Here is an 18718-nt window from a genome sequence, read left to right as displayed (position 1 = left end):
ATTAAGTAATCGGATTTCTATATTAAAAAACTTCATGCATAGACATTTATGAATAATTTGCGAAATAACTAGAACCGTAAAAGCTATTTCTCATTTCGGGAAAACTATTGAAATATCGATAGTTATATTATTCTCATAACCATGTAATAGTTTCTTAAGAATCAAAAGTCTTTGGTGATCGATTGGCAACTGGTTTAATTAACTAAAGAAAATTTGGCTTGCACGAACCACAATAAACTAAATCCAACTTCATTGAAAAAGATGCTTTGTTTATATACAATTATTTTTGCCATTTAAAACCCATACACCATGGTAATTATTTGATATTAACATTGCTAAGGTCAATGCTGTATGGATAAACTATAAAAATTTCCTTTCATTTCAGTTTTATTTTTCTGGGGCAAAATTTTTTTAAAAAGAATTTAAGAAAAAAAGGAAGATCTTTTATAAAAAAGATTTTTTTTTAATCAAAAATTCTTTAATGACTTGATAGCCCCTAGGAGGACAAGGCCTTTTAAACGATCTTTATTCATTCTGCTCTTCCTTGTCAGGGTGTTCCAGTTGTTCACTACAAGTGCTTGGATATCCCCATTACTGCAGTTAACCCAATCTAGTCTGGGCATGATTCAGCTTCTTCCAATCGGTTTAAAGTGAGGTTCTGCTTGTTAAAGAAGATTGGTCAATTGGGTAGATGTTCCAGGAAATTTCATGCCATTAACGATATAAAATTTTTAAATAAAAAAAATAATAATCTTTATAAAATTTATTTTTTTTAGAATTCATTTTTTTAAAAAAAAAATAAGTGCATAATTATATTGTTATTTTGGTTGCATAATTTATTTATTTGAAAGACACAATTTTTTTTTGTATTACTTATCAAATAATACTTACATTGAACCATCAAAATCAAATCAGGTATGTTTTTCTGATAGCTAGAAATCGAGTTGACATTTTTAGAGAGAAATTAGGTTTCTAAATTAATGCATGTTTCAATGCTTACCTTCTAAAAGATGTCTAGGATTAGATGACAGTGATAAAACTTTTTTTTAGAAAAATAAGAACTGAGAAAATAAAAATTTGATAAAAAGAGCTTGATTAAAATGGCATTTTAATTGGTTACTTGCAACCTAAGAAGAATATCACCGAAATCACAGGGTTGTGCTTGGCGAGTTAAGGTTACAGCCAGGGCGTCATCTAGAAATGTCAGGGCCTTCTGGTTGTTACTTTAAACTAAATTTACATTTGTTTATTTGAAATGTTTTTGAATTTTTGTTTTGTTTATATTACAAGCAAATTATGATATATTAATAAATTTGAGCTTATATTTGCTTCAAATTTCGTAAAATCATAACTCTAATAGACAATTTTTATAGAAAAACACAAAAAGGTATTATTTGTAACATCAAGGGACCCCAAGCGCAGTGGGGGCCCTATGCCTGACCTTTGTTTATTATCACACTAAATCAACTTTTGAATCAGAATTAATTGGATACCTGCAAGCGATGTCAGGAGTCCCTGTCAAACCTGATTGGTTGCTGAATCGTGGCACAAACAAATGCCATAATTTACCCACATGGGCTGTTGCTTGCAGGCATTCAATTCGAGGAATATCTTTTGTTTAGTATAATTAAATAACCATTTTTGGACAAATTTTTTTCCCGAAGTAACATTTTTTTAATAAATAGTTATGCTGAAGGTCAAATTGATGCCATAATTTTAAGTTAAAAGTTAGTGTTAAAAAGACCGGGAGATACATAAAATACTTTCACCAATAAAAAATAACAGAATTTTTTTTTTAAAAGCATTTTTACTATTAAATAGGATTTGAACACATGCTCCAACTTTCATTAACAACACACAAAAGAAATCTAAAAAAGTAATTATTTTACAGCAATCTTAAAAAGACAAGGCCAGTATGTACAAGATCATCTTTTTAATTACTTCACACAACCAAAAAGAAAAAGACGTATGTATTAGGAATATTTATCGCAGTTGAGAATAGAGGCAATAAAGTTGGGATACAATATGAAACTTGCTTTAATTATCACAAAACAATCATTATCAGACAATAATTATTAAATTAAAAATTGATTTGTATCAATTGAAGCCCTATATTTATCACAAAGTTTCTTTAAATAAAACACTATAACTAAAGATGTGCATAATGCAATATACATCAAATTTACAAGCCTCTTATTTACATCACTCACTGACACATATACACTCACATAAAACAGGAAAATTAAAATATTCACACAATATATAAAATAGTAAGAGCATTTCATTAAATGATTTTATGTACAAGGATAAAAAATAGCCACACACAGTTTCTTTTAAGAGTCCAGGAGAATACTCATCATAGGCAAATACAGATAGGTATTATATATATTTTCACATATTTATATATATATAAGTAAGCATTATATATATATTTTCACTTTTCTTGAAGATAGAAATGAAGGAATTCAAAAATGATTTAACATTTAAAAGAGGCAAAATAATAGAAAATTAAATTGTAGGCACACTATATATATCTTTCCTTTTGAAGATTAACTTTGAATAAAATAAAAACAGCTGTCATGACTTCCACCACATGCAAACAAGAAAACCTATAAAAAGAAAATAGCTCTTTACAATTTAAGCTTAATAAAGGCAAAAACAAATATTTTATACACCAAAAAAAGAGGTATACTTGGTATCATGTAGCTAGAAAACTAGTGAATCAAATGCAAAGAAACAAGTAAGATCAGGAATAACTGAATGAAAAGTGGAGTTTGATGGCATAAGAGAAGTAATCTGCTATATTGTAAATCAGACACAAAAACGCACTATCTCAGAATATATATATATTTTTTCCACAGATTCGTATTTCGTACCTCCAAAATATAGGAGGGTAGCTGCAATCTGGGAAATGGGGTCCCCATAGCTTGGTCAAGAGAGCGCTTCAAAGTTTGGACCCCTTAATGTTAATTTTACTTTTTGCGTAATCCAATATATCTTGAGAACTTTTTATGGGAATCGAAATTTTTTTTACACAGAATTATAAAATTTGTTTATCCAAAGATAATTCCATGCAAAAAATAACTTTTAGTAAATATATTTTCTAATTTTATTTAAGAATGGTTGCAAAAAATTTCGAATTGTTAGATATAAAATTTTTTGCATCATTTTATTAAATAATGTAATTTTATATAGCAAAATACAAAATTTTAGCAAAATTGGTCAAATAGTTGTTGAGGAATTGAATTTCAAAAAAGTCTCAAAATTCGATTTCTTAAGATCTATTCGACCAATTTTGTATTTTGCGATATAAAATTACATTTCTTAAAATGATGCAAAAATTGTATATCTAACAAATAAAAATAATAAATATTTACAAACAGTTATTTTTTGCATGAAATTATATTTAGAAAACAAATTTGCAATTTTTTTTCAATTCGCATAAAAAGTTCTCGAGACATAGCGAAATATGCAAAAAGTAAAGTTAACATTAAGGGGTGTAAACTTTGGATCGCTATCTTGATCAATCTATGGGGACCATATTTCCCAGATTGCGGCTACCCAATATATTTTGGGGCCAGAAATAAGAATCCATTGAAAAAAAAGTTATGTTTATTCAGAGAAAGTACATTTTTGTGACTGATTTTGTAACTTAAAAAAATGTCTGCACTAATTAATTAGCATATTTGAGGTCACCCCCTCGAACCATTAACACTGAGTCCTAAAACGTGAAGATCCGATGATTAGATCTAAAGTGATTCAGGATGGTTCGTTTTTTTTTTTTTTGTTTTTGCCACACTGCACATTTTCAAAATACATAAGATTTCAGTCTCAGCACAGAAAGGCAGAAAATGGGTTACTAATACAGAAAGTTTCAGCAAAATGCAAGAGTTGGCAGCTATGCTCTCTTCTATCACCGGCTCTTTGCTATAATTGAAATTTTTATAATTTGGAGGAAGAAATAGGATAGAATGTGTAGAAAAGTGAATACTTCCTAAAAACTATAATTTTTAATCACCATTTAAGATGGCAAATCACCCTCTTTACAACTAATGCTCATGCTTTAAAGCCACTTTTCTATTTCTTCAGAAGATATTTAAGAGATAAAATAAAATTTACCATCATCTAAATTAAATTTATAGCCATAAAATCATAGAGGGAGGGATATCACTAAAAATGGTAGGTGACAGGTAATAAAGATAGTCTAATTCAAGAGCTTATTTTAGATAGGAATTAACAGGAATGGTGACTGGGCAAATTTTCTTGTAAAGCAAATTTATTGTGACAGGGTAGCCCCAGACATACAGAAAAAAAATCTGCCCATTTCTTAAGATTAATTTTATTGAATTTTCGTGACATAAATTTTATTACTAATTTTTTAGTTAGTTAGTTGAGACCCTGTGTGAGCTATTAAGTAAATTACATATCTTATGCAAGAACATACTTTTCCAGAATAAAGACATTTTTCTACTGTTCTCAAAAACATGAGTATCTCGTAATATGAGAAATAGGCTCAAAATAACTTCGCCAAATGAATAAAATTTTTAAGAAATGACAATCATACAAAATGTTTTACTAAATTGGTTTAACAAATATTAAATAAATGAAGGCCTTTATAATATAACCATACCTTTATAATATTCATACAAGGTAATAGTTTTACTACTTTTTAAATTTAGTACTTTTACTTATGTCGCAGAAATTGTTACTTCTTTTTTTTATTATTTTTTTACAAATTTTAATTAAAAAACATTTTTTTTCTCTCTAAATCTTTGAATGTTTACCTCCAGACAAATCTCTATTTTCTTTTCCAACACCCTATGCTAAAAGTCAAAGCCACCAAACATCTTCATCTCCTTATTACAAGGCCTTTTAAAAACAGCTGTATAACCGGGGAAAAGGAGCATGAAACCCCTTAACTGAGCAAAAATTGTAGCAATTTCGGTGAAAAACCGGTATCTGAAAGTGCGACTATCAGGGTTGGATTTTTGATGCTAAAACTAGTTTTTGACATGACACGCCAAAAACCTGGGGCAAGTTTCCTTTTCGACATTGAAGATATTTCATTAGATACATAAATCATGCAGAATACTTGAATTATATACTACTATAATTATGATTTATATTATGTATAAATAAAAAATTTAGCCAAAATTATTGAAACTATTAATTGGTTTTTCAAATAGTATTCTTAATACTTTGAGACCCATATTATAACTTTTTTGTTTATACTGCAGGTAATAACTATAGGTTGTTAATTACTACAGGGCTTAATCCAGGTTTTCAATCCTAGTACCTATTTTTGTGAAAAAAAATTATTGAACCTCAATATCTTTACTTGTGTATAGTAAAACGTCAAATGAGCCTATATAAAAAAAACATTCATTACTTATCAAACCAATAAAAATTTAATAAGTGAATTTAATGTTAAAATGTTTATAAAATAAGCATTGTTATTACAAGCATAAATTGAATATAAACAAGGAATTATTCCAAAACACCTTTAAAATCATTTTANTTTTTTTTTCAAAGTTTGTTGAAGTACTGATTTTTTTTTGTGAAGGTACCGATTTTTTTTATTTTTATTTTGTGAAGGTACCGTTCTTTTTTTTTAAATTTTGTGAAGGTACCGAAAAACGGTACCAAAATCGCCCTGGATTAAGCCCTGTACTATCAATTTAAATATTGATTTTAATTCTTTTATGCTACAATTTGACATGACTTTTTATATTACGTAAAATTTAAGTGTTCGCCAATAATTGTCTGATCTATACCAATAATTTTTTTCATTGATTCTCAATATTTGTAGTTATTAATTATATTCAGGGGAGCAGAATTCTGACAGCCATGGTAAAATTTTTGGTCTAAAAAAATGCCAATTTGTGTATTTATTAGTTTGAATTCCTTAAGTTTATAAGTGGGACCTTAAATTTAATTCATGAAATTATTACGATTTCATTATATTTTGATTTCTATTATTTTATAACACATATACTCATTTATTCAAGAATTGTGTAAAATCAAAAAAAAAAAAAAAAAAAAATTTTTTTTATTTATTTTNAAAAAATTCTGAAATTTTTTTTTTTTTTCCAGAAATATTTTCAAAATGATATTGTACTTAAAAAATTGATCCAAAAAGAAATTTTGAACATAGGGAATATTAGGCTCTGAGAATTTTCTGCATTCCTATTTATAAGTGCATGAATATTTCCAATATTAGTGAACTAATGTTGATTATACATAATATATACAAAATTAATTATAATTATAATCAGGGGTCTGTCTAGGTTTTTCTGAGAGGTACCTATTTTGTGAAAATTTAGACATAATTTGTGAAAAATTAAAAATTATATTAAAAAATCAACACAAAAATATGGATTTATCGTTTCTTAAGGGATACAAAAATAAAATTTTAAGAAAAAGTATTTTGTGAAACTACCGTTTATCCTAAAATTGAATTTGTGAAACTACCGTTTTTCCTAAAGTTGAATTTGTGAAGGTACCGCTAAACGGTAGTAAATTCGGCTTGGACAGACCCCTGATAATATACAAAAAGTATAATTGTGTGTTTAAATGAGTTATTAATTTTTTCAATCAATCAATTCAAGGGTTTAATTAAATTAACAGTTATTAGAATAAATTTTCCTGTTACATATTATTTTACTATGTTATAATAGCTTTAGCATGTCTTCATTCTGGCCTATGCAGCTCAGCATCAATTGAAATAATATTTTCCAATTTCAATCTTATTCATACAAAACTGAAAAATGAACTTTAAATACAGAGGGCATCAAAAATGTTTTTTCATTTTATTTTGGTAATTGCATGCTTTAGGGATAGGAGTTATGAGAGGGAATGAAAATTGATTACATATATTGAGAGAAATTTGCCTCACAGGAGGACTTTTTGATGGATCTAACCCACATTTGCAGTACAAAGAGATGAAAACCCCTGAACCCATGAGTAGTTTATCCTACATGTAAAACAGTAAGAGCATTGATGGATACAAATTGAGAACTTATTTACCTAAAATAAATGCAATAAGGTATCCTTGAAATTTCTTGACAATATCTGTATCTGAGCCATGTCTAGCTGCAAAATTAAAAATACAAATTAAATTAATCGTAAAGCTGCAAAGTATATAGGAAAGAATAGTAAAATAATTACAAATGGAACCTTAGAATTATGGTATTGCAAATTAGGGGCAATAAAAGGGTAATATACTGTGGGCATTTGGATGGTTAGATGTGAATTAAAAAAGTTTTAATCTCTGCTGCAACCCAATTGGTTTTCTTCAAATTCCATCCCAATAGCATATTAAGTATAAAGTTACAATAAGTTTAAGCATTATAAATGGATAAATATGGATTGTATCTTTAAACTTGCACCTAGAAACCTTTTAAACTTTCATTTATTGAGAACCTTAAAGCTTATATCCATTAAAGTTTTCTTGAACTCTACAAGCATCTTTAGCCAAAAATGATTAGGAGGAAGACTAATGCCCAGAATTTTTTTATTTATTAAAATTGACTCTGTTAAAGGTGTACAAATTATAATTGGAATGCATTAGAGGCGTGTCAGGGTGTATGCGTCCCCGCAATAATTTTTAAACCTTCAGAATTTTTTAAAACTTATCTTTTTTTTTAAACCAAAAAAAAATTTTAAAACAAAAATTTTTTAATTTTAGATACTGATAATCACTTTTATTAAAGTGGTATATTGAACAATTACAACTCAACGATAGTTAATAATAGTAGTCAGCAGTTTAATTTATGCACAATACAATTTTTCTTTTTGTTATGGCTAGTTTTCAATATTTTTTCAAACTTATTTTTGTTTAAATAGCATTAAACTACTTACAACTTGATTTGAACTCTAAGTTTATATTCCGATTTGTGACATGCATAAATTTTCAGGTAAAATACAACAATATATAAAATTGTATATTTTTTACTCACTTTCTGTTACAATTGCATGCTGCCTTGAGCTATGTAAACTTTTTGTTTCTGCTGACTGATGAGAAATATAATCAGCTGAATCTAGTGATAAAATTGGCTCAGTCGATTGTCCCCGCGAAGCAAACAAAATCATGGGAAGCTCCTTTTTATTGAAGCTTATCCCAGGTTTTTTACATGACATGGATATCTTAAGCTTATCCATAACACCAATACTGGAAGATGTTATAGAGTTGTGTTGGATTATTCTGAAAAGAAAGAAAGGATTATTTCTAACGAACTATAAAATGTTCAATAATAGATAAATTTTATTTTATTTTTGAAAATGTCATACTAAACTTAAAACACGTAACTTAAAATTTCAATTGTTGACCTTGAATTGAGATCGTAGTGGATCATACGGCTTTACTACACAGGAAACTGGATTTCCTCTTTTATGTTAATAAATTACAAGACTACTCAGCAAACTTACTTCCATACAAATTTAAATTTTGTTCCCATAAAGATTTAGGTTTTTAGAAGAAAACTAATTTAACTAATTTTAAATGATAGATATAATTATATTTATAACAGTACTAGCACAAATAAAATTAAAATTTTTCTAATACGTATTTAATTAATTATGAAAGTACAGTTAAGTAATTACATTCCTGCAAGCAGAATCTACTGAGTTAATCAGTAGTACTATCTTTATTAATTCAAATTTACTTGTTATTCCAATGCAGTCCTTAAAAGACTAGAATTGGGTTTAATCTACCATGTAAAGAGTAAAATGTACTTGTTTAAGATTAATAAAAATTAAGCAAAAAATAGTGTGGTTAAAATCTTATACAACGCTAATTAGAATTTTATAAAATAATACTTGGGAAGGAAAAAATTGGAATAAATCCTAATACAGTCTGAAATCACATTAAAAAAAAAAACATTTTCCCAAAATTTGAAATTAGTCTAGGGAAAAAAAAATTTATAATTAAATTCTTTTTAATAATCAATATCTACAGGCTACTTTTTTAGTAACAGATCAGAAAATTTTCGGATAGTTCAGAAAATCAATCACAATTCAAAGCTTTTAAGAAAACTTTTTTTTTCTGCATCATAATTTTAAAAAGAAAAAATTTTATTGTAAAAAAAAAAAAAAAAAAAAAAAAAAAAAAAAAAAAAAAAAANATTTTTTTTTAAAAAAAAAAAAAAAAAAAAAAAAAAAAAAAAACTTTTTTTCTCCCTTCGGCAATATTTTAGTTGTTTCTTTTTCTTTCCGTTTCAAATCTGAGATGAAAAATAATCTGCAGACATGATTAACTGCAGTTGAAAGGATAAAAATTGCACAAAAATTTTAAGTAGTTAATTTTCTTTGGTTATCTTCGATGCTTCTTGAAATTATAGAAAAAAATTTGAAAACTTATAATGTACTTAGCATTCTACCTGTTACAGAATAATTTTTTTCAATTACAGAGTTATTTCATTTTGTAAAAAATGTGTTACTTATTCAAAATATAATTTAATTAAGGAAGCACAGGTTACAAAGGAAAATAACTTAACGTACTAGAGAATATATGTTGTAAATAAAAATACACAAAAATATAAATGATGAAATAAAAATAACATAGTTGACAATGTATTAAATTCAAGAATAACAAATAACTTAAGTCTGAATAAGCATTATATAATCAGATGTTTTCTATGGAAAGTAAATGGTCAAAAGGAATATAAAGAACAATAATCATAAAAAAATGGAACTTTATCAATTAATCAGTAAAAATAAAGTTTAAAAAAATCTTTTTAACAAAACTTGCTATTTTAAGCAAATGGTAAAAAAAATAGTAATACAAATAAAATTTAAATTAAATCAACAATAGTCAAGTTTTTCAAATTTCCAAAAATAAACAAATTATTATTCGAAGGTAATACAAGCTTTTGTTTTTTTTTCATCCACTCTGAGATGCTGTTTAATTTAAAAGATTATTATTTTAAACCATAACACGAGAAATTGAAATTTTACTTACACCAGCACTCTATGCTGCGCTTTGATAAAACCATGCGGGACATTCAAGGAATATCTAGTGAGGTCAGAAGACTGAACCAGAACTAAAATTAAACATTAAAAACACATGTAAAAAAAGTAACAAGTTCACATTCTTTAAGTTTTGTAAAACAAACAATGAGCTTGCTAAAAAATATTAATTCACATTCATTCAGTATTACTCACGCCCATCATTGATCAACACTTTTTGATTGATCAAATGTCAATTATTAACTGCAATATAAAAATTCTGAATTTTCGATATTTTCATAACAAATTATTTCAGTTTAAATCAGTTAGAAACTGAAAAAAGTTACAGATATATGATTATTTTAAAACTAAATTTTCAAAAATTATTCAACAGATTAAGCTCAAATTTTGTATTTTGCAATGTTAATTATTATACTTCAAAATTATGTAAAAAGTTAAATACCTTACATAAAATTTTTTCTTGACTATCATTAAATAAAATAATAAATATTTAATGATTTTTTTGTATGGAATTATCTTTGGATAAACAAATTTTATAATTGCATGCAAAATTTTTTTCAATTCACTTAAAAAGTTCTCAAGATATGGTGAAATACGCAAAAAATAAAATTAACATTATGGGATCTTAACTTAGGATTGCTCTTTTTACCAAACTATAGGGACCACGTTTCCCAGATTGTGGCTACCCCTTATATTTTAGTGGTAAGAAATATGAATCCGTTTTTTTTGAAAGTATGTTTATTCTGAGATAGTACGTTTTTGTGTCTGATTTCGTAACCTGAAATATCGTCTGCTCTCATTAATCAGCATATCTGAGGTCACCCCCCCCCAAAATATTAAGATTGAATGCTAAATCGTAAAGATCCGATCATTAGATCAAAAGTTATACAGGGTGTTTTTTTTGGCACTGTAAATCAAAACCTATAAAACAAAACATGTTTCTTTGCATTTAAATGATATGCACATAATCCTTTTAATTTTTTATGAGTGTATATTTATACCAGAACTATTTGTTATGCTAAAAGGCTCACTGTGTCCATTAAAATCATTGAAAAAACTTGTTGCCTTTGATGCTTCTTACTTAACTAAACTAAAATTAAAAGTAGTTGCAAGAAATCGCTACTAATTACTGTTGATTGCATGGCACTACTCATTTCACTACTCTTTAAGAAAAGTAGCATATCACACTACAAACTACAACAAAAAGTAGTTTATTTACTTATAGTGTGTTAGTTCTGACCACTGCTTCTGAGTAGTGGTAGTTCTGAGTACCAAAGAAAATTCTAATTTGTGTGTTTTAGCAGGAGAATCTTAACATCTTTGGGCATCTAAAAGCTGCAAAGTTTATTCAGAAAATTTTAGTTGACTGTACAACTTAATTATCTCAAATCTTAACAATTGCAAGATTATTTTTTGTTTTTGCGATGATCCACTATAAAAAAAGTGTAGAGTATTCTTGCTAACTTCATTCGTTGTTGTTGTTCATTTACGTCGCACTAGAGCTGCACTATGGGCTATTGGCGACGGTCTGGAAAACATCCCTGAGGATGATCCGAACACATGCCATCACAATTTTGATCCTCTGCAGAGGGCATGGCACCCCCGCTTCAGTAGCCCGACGAACAGCACGCAAAGTCGAGCACTTTACGATAGAACAGTTTAAAGAGGACCAATACCGCACACCAACGGTCCCTACGCAGACTGATCCAAGTGGTCACCCACCCGCACTCTCACCTCAGTCAGTGATGTTTGACTTCGGTGATCTGCTGGAACCGTTTCTTAACGATCAGTCCACTGTGGGACTGCTAACTTCGTTCAGTATAACGAAAACGTTAAAATTGAAAATTTAAGCAGCGGCCTATGGGAGATTCCGTATCGTGATCTGCGGCAGAAAAATCGCCAAGTCTTGGCAACTTTTGGGCAGTGGCCTGCAAGAAACTAAAAAACATCACACAAAAGGACCAACTCGTAACCACCCCCAAGCAAACATATACATTTTTTTTTTAAAATGTGAAGTTAAAACTATTTGGCACTTTGGTTACAGTCGGAGCAATAGATCAGGATACGGAAATATCCCCATAGCCTTAACAGTTCCTTAAAAAAAATGTTTTTTTCTTCTTTTTTTAAAAAATATGCAGATAATATATAAAACAATTACTTACTTTGGAACCTTACAGGAAACTCACATGGATTTAGTATTGTGAGCACCTGTTGATAAGAAGTTGGGTCATCAGCATAAAAAGTTATTTGCTGAGCAGGGGAAGTAAACACTGGCAAAGTGCAAATTACGGGTGCTTCAGACATGCTTCTTTAGCCAGCTTCTGTCATTGGTAATACTAAACAATAAATAAAATATTATTAAATTATTGATAAAAATAATTCAATTGAAAATTAAGTTTAAGAAAGGATCCTATTGTTATCTTGCATAATGAGAACTTTGTTTTACTATTTATTACTTTAAATTTATCAAATAACATTGTTATAATAATCTACATTGCTATGTCATGTCAAATGTTTTTAATATTTTTCCAGTAACTAACCCATAGCAATTAAATTGTTATTATTACAATCTACTATATTGTGTTACTTCCAACAGCTTTAATACTTTTAGAAACTGAAGCATAATGCCATTGTTGTAACTATATATCTGTTATGCCACTTCAGCTGTCTTCAATACTTTACCAGTAACTGAATTAGAACAATATCATTGGTGTTACAGCAATCTACTGTTATGTTTAGTTTAAACACATACAACTCTTCCAGAAACTAAATATTACAATTTTCCACACATGTTAATAAGAATAAAGGGCAGATATTTTGATAAAAAAAAGCACAAAACAAAAAAAGAATTAATTTCGAAGAATTTTTACAGCAAGGATCAAAATTATATTTTTTAACGAATTGACAACAACTACTAAAAAAGGAAGGGAAAAAAAAACCCACAATAAATATCAGTGAAACAAGAAAATATAAGGAATGATAAATACAAACTTTAAATAAACGGAATGGCATATTCATGTCATAATTCTAATTAATTTTTAAGTCTGAAAAAAAAAGTTAAAAATATGCAAGTACGGGTAGGGGAATAAACAAAAGCAATTAAAAAGTAAATGATTTCAGAAGAAAAATAAGAATTAAATGCAATATCTTATTAATAATTGTGAAAAACTGAAAAGAAATTTAATTCCAAAATGTGCTTAAAAATTTGTTAGAATAATTCTACCTGTTTACCTATAAACAATATCAGTAAGCCTGCTATATGCTCACCTTTACACCCAGTTTTTCCTTAACTAAATGCTTTACTATCTCCATATTTATGCATTAAAAATAATGCGTTTTACATTATTTATGTTTACAAATAAAGTACTTTGTTATGAAACAGCTGATTTCAGAAGTATCTTCCTCATCGACGAATCCCGCAGATGTTTCAGTTGCCAGGGGAAGTCGAAGCCACAAGGATAAACAAGAAACAGCCAACTTTTGACATTAGATTATAAAAAAAATCGTTTGATACAACTAGAATGTTGTATCATGGGTTCAAGTCCCAAAACTAATAATTAGCCAAATGGTTAGTTTCACAAATCCAAGTCTAAATTATTGACAATATATAATGTAATAACAAATTATAGATAATATATAATGTAGGACAATATATTATGTAACGCTCGGCTACAATGCTCCATTGCGACGCAAATCAACAACAACCAATGTCCCTTGCGTAGCATGACATTTCGCGACGTTATTTTGCATGTATCCTTCATTATATATGGAATTTCTGGAGCTGTATACTTAGAAATTCTGCCTGTTTCAATCTTAAGAAAATTTGTAAAGACTTTTATTGCGTAATCGAAAACAATACGAAAGTGATATTGGTTGGCTGAAAATGTTCGTGAATTAGTAGAGAATGTCTGCAAAACTGGTTTGATTGTTAGAATTCCTGATAGATTTAACAGTGTAAAGTAATTTTATATTTTGCAACGTTTTTAGTAGGAAATATAACCAAATTTGATAATTTATTTTACAAAATATTTATATGTTATTTCGACTTACTCTCAATAAGGCATAAATTATTGGACTTGCTCTGCTTCAAAAGCTGCCGTGTTTGAGATGTTGATTTCAGAGGAGCAGCGGACCCGATGTCCAATTCCAGCAAGTTTACGCCGACCTTTGACCCTTTCAAAATACAATTCTCTCCCCATTCTCTTCTATGAGAGCTGAGGAGTAACACTCTTACCCTTCTCCCTATTTTTAATGGGGGGCGGCCTTGACCTTTCTTCCAAGGTTATACACTTGGCTAGTAGAGGTCACCAATTGTTACTATGGCGAAATAACATAGTGAACTACATCACAGTAGAATTTGAGTATTAATCGAAAGAATATAGAAGTGCACCTCTATATTTCATGTATTACTAATTTTGATGAGTTATTCTTATTAGCTAGTATTTTTTTTAACGATATAAACATTTGGAATTACAGTCCTACAATAATAATAACTTTTTCCTTCCCATAAATGAGTGTTTGTATTAACATTTAATACTTCGTTATCTAAAGCATAAAATGACTGATTATAATACAAATTTATTTAATCAAATAATTTAACTCAGATGAAACATTTTATGGAATAAAATGTTTATTTTAATAACCTATAACATAATTTTCTGTTCATGATAATTCTGAGTTTCAGTCAATACTAGAATTAATTTATAGTTTTAAACAATCATTGAGAAATTAAATTAAAAAGCTACATTAGCTTCCATTATTTTTTTCATCGTGATATTTCTCTTTTTGCAAAGTTATATCTGGTAAACAAAAATAATATTTACTTCCTATATACACCCTTCATTAAATATCAGAACTAAAACTATATCTACCAATGTCAAAGTTAAAAATATTACCAAAACTATGTAAACAAGATGCTCACTCACTGATCACTTTCAATGTAAATTTTTAGATTTGCCGAACATGAACTCAAAAATTTTACACAAAGTCGCATACTAATATTTCAGCAAGAAAAAAAAGAAAGAAAAAAAACAAGACGCTATCGACATCTCTCAAGTCACAACAAAGGAAAGGGAAATGAAAACTCTACAACAAGTTTGAATGACTGACGGAAGAAACTTAAGGACTTTTCTAATAATGACAAATTAACTTCCTTTACGTGTTTCTTTCAGCAATCAAACATGTTTTGAAGATTTCTCTAATGCAAATTCGCTTACTCTAATACAAATTTCTGACAACTAATGTGCACACTTCCTTGACCTAATTTTTAGAAAGATTCTAGAGATAAATAATTCCTTATATGCATTAAGGGTGAGCATTATGCTATTCTTCGAATTAAAATTTTGCACACAGCACACAGTTAACCTAAATGGTAAACGGGAAACATATATCCTTGTTTATACGTTAATTTTCGATTCCAAGTCACATATTATACTTAGTTTTTAACTAAGATTTTAAAGTATATTCTAAGGACAGTCATTAAGGATTATTCTTTATAAATGTTTCACATAGTACAGCTTAAATGAATGATAAATTACTTATCTATTTGCTCCCTAGTTGTATTTCTTTTCCCCATCTTTAACAAAGATTCTAAAATACATATTTAGACTATGAAAATACATATTAAGACCAATCATTAAGGAAAATTATTTATAAATATTTTTACACAGTTCAGTTTAAATGCATAGTAAACGAAAACTATAATTATCTTCGTTATATATTAATTTGTGATCCCTAATTATAATATTTAACTCCATCCTTAACAATGATTCTAAAATATGTACTAAGGACAGTCGTTACGAGACATTGTTTATAAATGTTTTTAACTTAGTTTAAATGCATGATAAATTTCCTATTAATTTGCTACATATTTTTAAGGATTTTAAAATATAAATAATAGCAGTCATTACAGAACATTCTTTATAAATGTTTTTACATAGTATAGTTTAAATGCATGATAAGCGAGAAGGATCTTAAATACTACATAAATTTACGATCCCTAGTTATATGTTTTACTTCATTTTTATCAAATATTCTAAAATATATACTATATTACGGAATACTCTTTATAAAGGTTTTTACACAGCACAGTTTAAATTCATAATAAACGAGAAATATCCTCTCTTTAATATTAATTTAAGATTCCTAGTTTAATTTTTTTACTTCATTTTTAACGAAGATTCTCAGATATATACTAAAGGTAGTCATTACGCAGCACTCTTTTTCGATGTTTTTGCATAGTACAGTTTAAATACAGGGTAAACGTGAAATATATTATATCCTACATCATATATTATAGCTTCCAAAATCTATCTATATTTCAAACATAAAACTTGACACTTCACAAATAAACAAACATTGAAATTTTTTTGTAATTTTTGCTGAGTATATTTTTATAATACTTTTGATAAGGATTCTAAAAATATGAATTAATGGCGGTCATTACCGAACACTCTGCATATGTCACTTCTAAAGAAAAATAAAATAAAAGGGAAACTCTCAGCATTGATTGTTTCACTTTTTCTTTTAATTTTTTTTCTTCAAAAGTTTATCTTTTACATAGGGATTGTTTTCCATTAAGCTCTTTTAAATTTAATTTTAAGCAAGCACTTTCATTACTGTTTGAAACCCTCCTTGAAAGCTCTTCGTTCTTTAGAAAAAGAGAAAAAGTTGAAAATTTATTAAATATTTATATATTCCAAAAAAAAAGAAACGCTTAACAGAAGAAAAAAATTTTGATTGCTAATATAAAACTATAAAATAAATGGTCATTTTAATGAAAAAAAATTTCGTGGAAGTTTTTCATTATAAAATCTCAAAGAAGAAAATTTTTAATTGCATATATATACATAAATAACGTAATTAGATATTTACAAAAATCAGTTTAAAAAATTTTCGTTCATAATTTCACTAAGGAATACAAATTGTACTACTCAACTACTCAGTAAGAAGAAATAAATACGAAGTAATTTTACTTGTTATTAGAGAGATTTTTAAGCAATTCAAATTATGAACGACTTTTATCTCTCTTTTATTGAATTTCCTTAATTTTTAAAAATATCACAATAATTGCTAAGATAAGCGTATATCTAGCAACATCTAATCCCTTTCTTTCGTTCATTCTTTCTTTTTTATTTGTTTGTAACTTTTGATTGGCATCAACTGAAGAGCGAGCTTATAAAATAAAGATCTAGGGAGAAATTAAACAAAGTTCTCCTGAACTATGAATAAATAATCAATTTTAAAATAAAAAAAATTTAAAAAATTCGTGGTGAGTTAACAAATAAAAATGGCTCTTTCAACATGCAAAATTTCAACTCCGTTGCTACATTTCATCGGGCTACAAATCGAACCACAATATTTTTTTACAAAAATTTTAAGAGATAATAATTTTCGGTATATTATTGAATTTTTTTTAAAATTTTTTTTTGCTCCGTCGTACTCCTTGTACAGTTTTCTACACCTTGTTAGTATTTCAAGTTATTAAATCTTACAGTTCTTTAACAGCAAAATAAATTGTAACATAAAAAAAAAAAATAACGAAAAAAGCACTTAAAATTGCAACTACATCCGAATAAATTGTAAATTCAAAAAGACAAAAAAAAAAAGAACTTGTAATAAGTTTATAATTAAATATGGCCTATTCAGCGCGTCATATTCCAACACGTCAATAAGTTGAACAACAGTGAAAATTTTTTTTCCTGTTTAATTTAGAGAAAAAATTTAATCATATTTAAATATAGGAGAATTAATCAAAATATTTAGAATCATATAGAATCATTTAGATCATTATAATGATTCATTATAATGATTCATCATAATGATTCATTATAATGATTCATTATAATGATTCATTATAATGATCATTATAATGATTCTAATGATTCATTAGAATCATTTAGAATCATAATCATCAAGTAAAAAACACGGCAAATTTATTCGACATTCAAAATGGTGGAGTATCAAAAATGTTACTTATTGTAATAGCTAACACTCCAAGATGTTAATGCTTAATATTTTTAGATTGAAGAAAACATTTAGAATAATTTTTATCTCGTTTGATACAGTGATTTTCATTATAAGACACTTAACTATGCAATTTTCTAAAGTGAGATCATGGTGTAATTGTATTTAATATAGGCCTAGGACAAGACCTACCATCTAGGGATTGCCGAAAACGGGAAATACCGAGGAAGAGATTGACTGTCGAATTTGAGAAAGACCTCAATAATTGTGCCAATAAGAAATTGGAAAATGAAGGCAGGAGGCCAAGATAGACGGCTTTGAAGTCGAATTGAAACAATCCTAAGTTGAAAAAATAAAATTAAGATGGAGATTTTTCAATGTTTTTCATTCGTGAAGTCTCAGGTTTTACGTTATAAAAACTGAATTAACTTATAGAGTTTGGAAACTATTTAATAATGAGATCACATGAAGTGACATTGTAGAGAATTTCTGTGAATTAGCGTTAAAGTTTACACTTTCCTCCTTCCTGTTTTTTTAGCTCCATCTTCATGTCTTTTGTATGTTTGTGAAGACATAACTCATAAAGATTTTGGGGTTCTATCTATTTGATTCCTAAAAGAAGATTTGAAGGATTTTTGTGAGCAGCATTTGCTTTCTCTTACGGAAAATTTTTAATATCTCTCATAGAATATAATTTGAAAAGTTTTTGTTTCATTTTGTTTGAAAATAAATCTATATATATATTTAGACTTATGTTCATAGTATAAAATTTTAGCAACTTTAATTA

General features: G+C 27.6%; 1 protein-coding gene across 3 annotated transcripts; it reads right to left on the bottom strand.

Annotated features, from left to right (window-relative positions):
* Positions 1-1918: 1918 nt before the first annotated feature.
* LOC107444186 (motile sperm domain-containing protein 1) lies at positions 1919-13729 on the bottom strand. Of its 3 annotated transcripts, none has more exons than XM_021146409.3 (6): positions 13234-13729; positions 12129-12302; positions 9959-10040; positions 7959-8203; positions 7027-7092; positions 1919-2609 (listed from the first exon to the last, which is right to left on the bottom strand). In XM_021146409.3, exons 2-6 carry the CDS (start codon positions 12268-12270, stop codon positions 2578-2580), a joined length of 567 nt encoding a protein of 188 aa, XP_021002068.2. In that variant the 5' UTR covers positions 12271-12302; positions 13234-13729; the 3' UTR covers positions 1919-2577. The 3 variants fall into 3 exon arrangements, with proteins under 3 accessions (XP_021002068.2, XP_042898686.1, XP_071037355.1); XM_043042752.2 differs by having other exon boundaries at positions 13198-13610; XM_071181254.1 differs by lacking the exon at positions 13234-13729 and adding an exon at positions 12958-13010.
* Between the last annotated feature and the right edge of the window lie 4989 nt (positions 13730-18718).

The sequence above is a fragment of the Parasteatoda tepidariorum genome, chromosome 5, assembly GCF_043381705.1.
Source record: "Parasteatoda tepidariorum isolate YZ-2023 chromosome 5, CAS_Ptep_4.0, whole genome shotgun sequence".
NCBI lineage: Eukaryota > Metazoa > Arthropoda > Arachnida > Araneae > Theridiidae > Parasteatoda > Parasteatoda tepidariorum.
Note: the sequence above shows the minus strand (reverse complement) of the source record. Positions and strands in the feature narration are given on the sequence as shown.